This window comes from Centrocercus urophasianus, unplaced genomic scaffold, assembly GCF_019232065.1.
Source record: "Centrocercus urophasianus isolate 14NV4802_14NV808 unplaced genomic scaffold, USGS_Curo_1.0 seq_40, whole genome shotgun sequence".
Lineage (NCBI taxonomy): Eukaryota > Metazoa > Chordata > Aves > Galliformes > Phasianidae > Centrocercus > Centrocercus urophasianus.
This window is the reverse complement of record NW_024884978.1, coordinates 10,393-19,163: the sequence shown is the minus strand read 5'-3', so window position 1 is coordinate 19,163 and position 8,771 is coordinate 10,393. Positions and strand designations below refer to the sequence as shown.

Here is an 8,771-nt window from a genome sequence, read left to right as displayed (position 1 = left end):
TCCTCCGGCCGCGCACCTGCCCTCCCCGCGGGGCCGTGCTGAGTCACGCGTGGGGCGGGGGCCGGGCCGCTCGCGCGTGCCCCCCTCCGCCCCGCGCCCGCCCCCCCTCCCCGCCTCGCTCCCCGGCAGCGCTGCGCCAATCCCCCGGCCCCGCCGTTGACGGGCAGCCGGGCCCGTGAGGCGCCGCCTCCCTGACGTCTCGCTCCGGGATTTGCATGGGTTGCGGTGCCGCGGCCGCCGCGCAGTGTCTGTCGGTTCGGCGGCGGGAGCTGCCGGAGCCGGAGCCCCGCTCGGCCGCAGCGGGCAGCGCGGACGCCCGGCTCGGCCCTTCCCGAGCGCAGCATGGAGCTGCCGGCGGTGGGCGAGCACGTCTTCGCCGTGGAGAGCATCGAGAAGAAGCGGATCCGAAAGGTGCGGAGGGAAAGAGGCGGGGAGGCGGAGAGGGGGGCCGCGGGCGGGCGGGCGGTGGGTCCCGCTGAACGCCGTGTCTTTGCCTCCCGCGCTCCGCAGGGCAGAGTGGAGTACCTGGTGAAATGGAGGGGATGGTCGCCCAAGTGAGTACCGGGCGGGGGACGCGCGGAGAGCGGCCCCGGGGCGCCCCGGCGGGGTTCGGGCGGGCGGCGGGAGGCGGCGGCGGGGCCCGGGCGGGCGGCGGCGGGAGCGGAGCGAGGCGGGAGGCGGCGGCTGATGTGCACCAGAAAATGGCTCCTTCCCCCTTTCCCTCCTCGGGAGTCGGGCTCCATATTGCAGAACCGAGCGGGGGGGGCGGGCGCCTGGAAAGGGGGGAAATAAGGGCTAAAATAAAACCGCGCGGCCCCGCGGGTCGGATCGGGATGGTCGCTCCGGGTGGCAGCGGGCGGCGCGGTCGCGGAGCGCTCGGGGCTGCGTGACACAGCCGGGGGGGGGGGGGGGGGGGGGGAGGGGGGGGGGCCCCGCGCGTCGGACCCCGCGGCCGCGTCCCTCCTCCGCGCCGGGGCCGCTTTAATGGGTCCGGGAAAGGGGATTTGGAAAATTTCATCATGACATGCTTAGAATTCCTCCGGAATAATAACTGCGCTAAATAAACAGTCCTGTCCCCGGCGTACCCCCCCTCCCTTCTTCACACACCCCCCCCCGCCCATCCCCCTCCCGCGGGACCGAACCCCGGGCGCGAGCTGCGAAGCGGGCCCGGGGCTCCCGGCGAGAACGGCCCCGACCCCTACACCGCGCCCGGCCCCCGCCTGACCGCTACCCCCGTCCCCTCCGCAAGGTATAACACGTGGGAGCCGGAGGAGAACATCCTGGACCCCCGGCTGCTGATCGCCTTCCAGAACAGGTGAGCTGCGGGTGCCCGGCCCCGCGCCCGGCCGTGCAATTGTAGATGCGTCACGGGGCCGTTCGCCGCCCGGGGGCCGCGCAAGGGCGAACGGGGGGTGGAGGGCGCAGGACGGGCCCGGGGGGCGCGGCCCCGACGGGGCGGGTGCGGGGCGCGGGGCCGGGATACGCCTCCGGTGCGCGATCCCCGAGCCGTTCTCCCCCCACGCCGCGCTCGGCTGCTGCCCGCGCGGGGATTCGATGCCTGCGAGTGGAGGAGGCGGTGCTGCTGCTGCGCTCCAACTGCTTTTTTTTTTTTTTTTTTTTTTTTTTTTTTTTTTTTTTTTTTTTTTTCCTTTCCATGCATTTATTTCCTGTCGTATTTTGGCGCAAACTGTAAACTTCACCCCTCGCCGCGGCGGGGGGAGGCGGTGGCAGGGATGCCGTCCTGCAGTCACGTCCCGCCCCAGCCCTCTTGCAGGACCCCTTCCTGCAGCCCCGTACCTGCGGCTCCGGCCCATTCCCGCTCCCAAAACCTCCCCTTTACCCCCTCCGACACCCGGACCGTGGCACCGCAGGGCGGTGGGTGCAGCGTGGGGGGTTGCAGCCTCACCGTGATGCCGTGTTCCTGCAGGGAGCGGCAGGAACAGCTGATGGGATACCGCAAGCGGGGCCCCAAGCCGAAGCCGCTCGTCGTGCAGGTAAAGGCGATGGGGAGTGGGTCCCGGGGGGCTGCTTTCCTTTCCACGGGTTGCATCATACGAAGGATCTGCGTGCAGCACCCAGGGGATGCGTCCCCAGTGCCAAGCTCATGATGCAGCCCCCGGGCACGGGGCAGTGTGCAGCTGGGTGGCATTAGCAGGCTGCTGGCCCCGGCTGGACTCTGTTCCCAGGCAGCTGATTGAAGGGGGCTTTTCTTCTTTTCATTGCTTCATTAATCTGGAGCAATGCGGGGCCTGGAAGTGGGCGCGGGTTGGGCTGCGCGGCGCACTGAGCGTGCCGGGGGTGGCACCTGCGGCGGGGCCCGGCCAGGCTCAGCCCTCGGCTTTGTGTTGCAGCTGCCCTCCTTCGCCCGCCGCTCCAACATCCTGACGGGGCTGCAGGACCCCACCGTGGACACCCGGCCGAAGCTGGACCTCGGCTCCTCCGGCAAGAGCCAGCAGCACCAGTATGAGCTCAACAGCAAGAAGCACCACCAGTACCAGCCCAACGGCAAGGAGAGCGGCGTGAAGCACCAGTCCCACAGCAAGGGCAAGTACTACTACCAGCTCAACAGCAAGAAGCACCACCACTACCAGCCCGACCCCAAGATGTATGAGCCCCACTACCATCCCAGCAGCAAGGAGCCGCAAGGCCAGGCCTGCTTGGACAACACCAAGAGCCCTCTGGGTGCCCATCCGGATAAGTGGGTGCACGGTGCAGCCAAGAACCTGCTGGGCCCAGTCAAGAACCTCGCTACTGAGAGCAAGAACGGGGCTGAGAAGAACCTGTCCAGTGGCACCGGGCCCCCCCCTCGCGACAGGGTCACCAGCAACGGGCTCGGGGGCAAGATGAAGATCGTCAAGAACAAAAACAAGAACGGGCGCATCGTGATCGTCATGAGCAAGTACATGGAGAATGGCATGCAGGCGGTGAAGATCAAGTCTGGGGAGCCACCCCGGAAGCGGGCGCCGGAGGAGAGGACTGCTAAGAAGGGCGGGGAGGAGAAGCTGGAGGCCTGGAGGAAGCCGGGCGAGGAGAGGGCGGTGGGCAGCAATGGCCTGAGCGCTGCGGAGGGCGAGAGCAGGCAGCCCGCTGCTGAGCCGCAGGAGGGTCCCAGGAAGCCCTCTCCGAGCAAGGAGCTGCCCCTGCCCGTGGCTGAGCAGCCGCTGCAGCTTACCACCAAGCCAGACCTCGTGCCCTGGTCGCTGAGCCCTGGGCATGAGCACAGCCCGTCCTCCATGGGACTGAACCTCTCAAGCCCCAGCGCACGCAAGCGCTGCCTGTCAGAGCCACACGGGGACCGTGAGCCTGGCAAGAAGCGCCTGACGTCGCGCAGCATCAGTGCCCCCACCTGCCTCGGCCCCGAGCGGCCGGAGCTGCCTGCCCAGCCCGAGGTCATCCTGCTGGACTCAGACCTGGACGAGCCCATAGACTTGCGCTGCGTCAAGCCGCGGGCGGAGGGCAAGGCGGCCCTGGTGCAGGTGAAGCCGGAGGAGCCGCCGGTGCCGGCCGAGCAGCCGCCCGTGGAGCCCCAGCAGCAACCCAGGCAGGCGGCCGAGGAGGAGGAGGAGGAGGAGGCCGAAGGCCTGCAGGATTTCAAGCCCTTCTTTGGGAATATAATTATCACAGACGTGACCGCGAACTGCCTGACCGTCACCTTCAAGGAGTACGTGACGGTGTGAGGCGGCTGCTCCCCATGGGAGCGCAGCCCCGCTGCTGCCCCGTCCCCAGAGCCAAGTGGGGTGGCATCTCTGGCCCCGCTCACTGCGGGATGTGGGGCCCTGCGCTGCCCCACACGGTGCCCACTGCTGCTGCTCCCACTGCGGGTGCTGTGGGGCTGCCCTGGGCGCTGTGGGGCCGGGCGGTTACTCAGAGTTATAGTATTATATTTTAACAGTGCTAACTTGTCGAGTGATTCTTGCTCCCGTTTGTACGTGGTGTTATTGAAATGTATTGTTTGAGCTGAAGGCTGGTCGCCCTCCGACTGTGCTAATATATTTATTTGTAGGTATTTATATAATGAAATATAAAGCCTAGATTTATGGAGTCCCTAGATCACCTTATAAACTATATCAGACGACTATTTTCTGTTCTCCTTTTTAACCATTTGGCATTTGTTAGTCTCGTCCCCCCCCCCCCCCCACGCCCCGCAGGACCATCCCTGGTATATATTTTTTGATACTGTACACATGTGGTGTTTCTATGTGCAAAAAAAAAAAGAAAAAAAATCGTTATCTAAAGCTAAACGAGCTATTATAGAAATTGCTGCTATTAGAAATGTCTAAACTATAAGCTTCCAGTTATTAATTGCTTGAATGTAAATATTAAATGGAGATGTTTGAAAGTGCATTTGATGTCTGCGGCGGGTTGGGTCGGACAGCAGAGCCCGGCTGCTCCCAGGGCTGCATCACGGGGGAGAAATGTATCATGCAATCATGGCAAAGGATTATAAACCTTTATAAAAGCTACCAGGATTTGGAGTGCGTTTGTTACTGCATACAAACAGCAGGGCTGTGCTGGGGGGTCCCGAGCATTGCTGTGGGTGGCAGCAGGGCTGAGGTGCAGTGCTTGCAGGATACGAGTGGCCTCCCCCAAAACCTGGGGCTGAGGGTCCCCGTGTCTTTTGAGGTGGTGGCTTCTTGGAACCACGTGCTTGCAGGAGTGCCGTGGGCTCAGTTGTGCTCAGCTGGTGCTTTGGCTTGAGGTTGAGTTCCTGAGATCTTAGCTGGTAATAATGCGTGTATACGAAAGCTTCAAGTCTGTGAGAGGCAGAACTGTGTGGTTTGCATGAGGCGGAGCTGGCAGGCACACTGGAGCTTCCTGGGGCTGTGCCCTTCCACCATTGGTGCCCCTTGGCTGTTGTGCAGGTGTGCAGTGCTCTGCTTGCAGGATGCTCTGCTCCATGCTTCTGCCTTTCAGGCCACGTAAACTTCTGCTCAGTAACTATAAATGTCATCGTGGCAGCTGTTCCTTTCTCAGTTCTGAGGATTTTGTGTGTAGGTGCCGTTTTTTCCAGCTCGGATGGCTGAGGAGGTTCTGTGTGGATGTGGAACCATCTCAAATTATGGGTACTGTTGAGATGTGGTGGTGGTGTTGCTCAGGTCTGCTTTTCAGTGTGCCCTTACAGTGGAAGCATCCTCTGGGAGCCGATGCCATAATGATGGTTTCCTGCCCAAGGAGGCTGTGGATGCCCCATCCCTGGGCAGCCTGGACTGGTGGTTGGTGACCCTGCACACAGCAGGGATGGAACTGGATGAGCATTGTGGTCCTTTTCAACCCAGTCCATTCTATGATTCTATGATCTCTGCTGTTCGGTTGACCTCCTGGGTTCATCTGTTCCTTCTGTTGATGCTTGAAAGCCAATGGAAACTCACGCAGTTGTGTTCCATCACCTTCACCCATTTCTTTGGAGAGGACTGCAGACCCCAAAACCTCGCGGTCGCAGTGGGAAGAGCTGACCTGGGTTCATCAACACCTGCTGCTGGCTGGACTCGGTTGAGGGCTGCAACCAGCATGGTGTGGTGCTGGGTTCTGTGGGTTGGAGTGTGTTGGGTGGGAGCGCTGCCATCCCAGCGGAGCCGGCAATCAGGAGCGATGCGCTTCCCTTGATTAATTAAGCTAATGGTTATCTGAAAGCAAAAAATGGCACGGAAGAGGAGACGCATGCTCAGAATGCAAAATGTGATTTATGAAAGAGGAAGTGCAGCTCGACAGACAGCGGCAGGAGCCAGTCCAGGAGCGGGGCCGGGCAGGCGGGCTCTGCTGGGGCAGATGTTGCGCGAGATGGGGAACCTCTGTGTGGATGAGACCCTTGAGGTGTCTCTCAAACACCACTGCCTGACTTCTGTGCGTGGGCTGCGGCCTCGTGGCCGGACCTTGAGCTCACGTCGGGGTCAGAACCGCCTTCCCCACCGCACAGGTGTGTGATGCTCTGCAGCCAACCGCTGTTTGCACTTGGCTGCGCCGAGAAAAGCGGATTGCGCAGCTTCCCTCCCCGCTGCCCACCGCCCTACGAGTGCTGAAAACACCATCAGCAGGGGGGTGGTTGGTTCGAGGCACCATTTCCCGGAAACCACAGAGGCAGATAGCTCCTGCTTTAATAGTTTGATGGTGTTTATCACCGCGCCGGCAGCTTCCTGTGCTCTGAAAGGTGTGATAAGTCGCCGTTGGTTTAAAAGATACGCTCTGCATTCGTTCTGCGCCAATTGGCTGAGAGAGGCGAAGAGCCCAGGGTATAAATTACTTATTCATGCCGCTCTGATGCCGTATTAAGTGCATCAAACCTAAATGTCTGTTACTGAGAAAATTAATGTGAGGTCCGCTATGCCTTCAATGGTTATCAAAGCGATCCAGGACGAGATGGAGCATCGCTGCTGTCCATTAGGGAGATGGCTGTGTGCTGCATTTAATGTATTTCCCAGGAATGCGTTAACCTCTGTTTGGTTTGGACTTACTCCAGAGAAACATTTGCTGATTTAAAAGGAGAATTTGTATTCGTGTTTTTAGCTCTTCTGAAAGGGTCTGATGCTTCCGTCCCTATAAGATCACTGCAGTGCTGGGAGAGGAGGGGACTGCAGACTTGTGCTCCAAAGCTGGTTTTGTCTTCTCCCCTCTGTGTTCGCAGCAGTGCCTGCCTTCCTGCGCTCACCCCATTGCTGCAGCTCTGTGACCCTGTGCTTTTGGTACTGGATGCAGCAGGCCCAGCAGTGCTGCCCAGAGAGTGCGGGTGCTGCTGAGGGGAGGATGCTAAACAGCCTTACAGGGACTGGGAGACTTCCAACGCTAAACTGGGATGAGAGAGAAAGAGACGGGGAAAGAAGGGGTGTGAGGGTGGTGCATGCCTGTGTGCATGGGGGGCTCCTCCAGGCAGTCATTTGATGCATTTTGTGGAGTTTTTGTTCTTCTCAACCTCTACCACTCTGCTCTGTGCTGTGGGGAGCTGACGGTGTCACTTTGCTGCTGTGGGGTCACGTTTTCTCCATGCCCTCCACCCCCAGCACAGCATGGCCTTGCACGCATTGGCTGCCATTGTCCACTCTCGATTAAGCTGGGTCTAATGGGGCTCAGTGCTGGGCTCCCACCCGCACTGCTTTGGGTCCATGAGTGCCAATGGGCCATGGAGGGGCAGTAAGCAGGGAAGAGGGTGAGGAGGGACAGTCCTGGCTGTGCTGCTGCCCATAGGAGCAGCCTCGTGGTACAGATACTGCTGCTCAGCAGGAGCCGCCGGCTCAGCTGTCACCTTGATGTAGTTTCAAGTAAACTGCAAACGTGAAGATTTATTTATATGGGACGAGCAGGCATATAAAGCACGCTGTGCGAGGCAGCGCAGCCCGGTAGGGAGCTCCCTGCATTTCAACAGCTGTGACTTCAGCAATCTTGGCCATGTGTCATCCTTACTGGCCCTGCTGATCGCAGGCACGCGTTGTTTAAGGGGTGAGAAGGAAAGGAAGCTCCATCACCAGCTGCCAACTCCTCCAGGTCTCTGTCAGACAGCAAGGGGCAGCAGGAGCCAAGTTCCCAACCTGGGATGTTCTGAGCTCTGCATCCCAGGGTGGGAGGGGGAGAGCAGCCGCAGCTCCATTCTTGTGAGGTTTGAAGCATCACCACAGCCCCAGAGGGGCTGCAGCTTCTGAGTCAGCAGTGCTCAGCTCAAGGAAGGGAAAGGGACAGCCTAAACCTCTGGGAGGTGTTGCAAGTTGTGCTGCATCAGCCAGGGTAGAAAAATGCTACAGCTAGAGGAAGTGAATTAAACAGCCATCACTGTGGTTATGAAATGCAGTGTGATGGAGGGCCTGAGCTGGTGGAAGCTGCAACAAATGTGTATTTAATATTGGACATACAGACTGCGCTGAGCAGAAATTCCTGTGCTGGGGTGAGGCTGCATCTCCTGCTCTCCTGAGAGCCATTGGGTTCTCAGCTTCTTCTGCAGGAGCACCTGTCCTGGAGCTGCAGTGGTTGGGCCCCAGGCAGCCCCGTTGCTCTGTTCCCTCCTGATGCAGAGCAGGGCAGTGACCTCCCTTCATTCACAGAAGACAAGGATGGGAGAAGCAGGATGACTCAAACTTCAGAAGTCACCTCTTGGCTGAAACCGAACGCGGAAAATTGCAGCCCACAAAGCTGGTGTGAGAGAGCTGTGAGCAACAGAGGCCGGAGTGGAAAGCAGGACTCAGCGTTTCTCTCTGTCAGGTGCTGCTGGTGGGACCCAGCTGGGGCTGGTGGCCCCAAGGAACCCTGCAGATGCCCCTTGTGCAGGTCAGGGCACTGGGATTTCAGGGGGTGATGCAGTAGAGGGGGATGCACTTCACAAATGAGAGCCTTCCGAGCTCACTTGGTGACTGCAGGGAAGAAACCATTTGTATTTTGTGTCAGGTTCTTTTGATTGTCAAAGGTGACCTTTGGAGAGGGAAGCTTTGCTGGGCATCATGGAGCCGAGAAGGCACCTGAAAGCACAAAATAAGCATCAATTGGCATGCGTTAGTAAATGTTAATTTTCACATATGCTAGCAGTTCCACACGGCTTGAAAAAACACAGGGCGAAGCGTTGTCCCTGAGTGCACCCATCCATTTGCAGCACGCTGAGAGCCAGGCTGTCATTTCAACATCAGGAAGGGATTTTATAGCTCTGCCCTCTGTCCGCTGGGTCCGGCCGTGACATCGTCCTCCTCTGTTTGTTTCCTTCTGTCGCATGAAGTCACCGACGACAGATCAAACATGGAGATTCATCACGGGACAACGGCGGTGTCGCTGGCCAGACACCAGAGGTGCTCTCGATCTCG

The 8,771-nt window shown here is 59.8% G+C and overlaps 1 protein-coding gene across 1 annotated transcript; it reads left to right on the top strand.

Annotated features, from left to right (window-relative positions):
• The first annotated feature begins 303 nt into the window (after positions 1-303).
• Positions 304-4,463, top strand: CBX4 (chromobox 4). The gene is made up of 5 exons (XM_042833006.1): positions 304-411; positions 511-554; positions 1,250-1,315; positions 1,928-1,994; positions 2,352-4,463. The coding sequence occupies exons 1-5, from the start codon at positions 343-345 to the stop codon at positions 3,675-3,677; spliced, it is 1,572 nt and encodes a 523-aa protein (XP_042688940.1). The 5' UTR covers positions 304-342; the 3' UTR covers positions 3,678-4,463.
• The last annotated feature ends 4,308 nt before the right edge of the window (positions 4,464-8,771 follow it).

What these genes read in the sequence shown, in the direction of transcription:
- CBX4 (XM_042833006.1), top strand. Translation starts at nt 343, where the DNA reads ATGGAGCTGCCGGCGGTGGGCGAGCACGTCTTCGCCGTGGAGAGCATC. An exon ending in AGAAGAAGCGGATCCGAAAG is followed by an intron (nt 412 to 510) that starts GTGCGGAGGGAA and finishes CGCGCTCCGCAG; the next exon opens with GGCAGAGTGGAGTACCTGGT. An exon ending in TGGAGGGGATGGTCGCCCAA is followed by an intron (nt 555 to 1,249) that starts GTGAGTACCGGG and finishes CCCCTCCGCAAG; the next exon opens with GTATAACACGTGGGAGCCGG.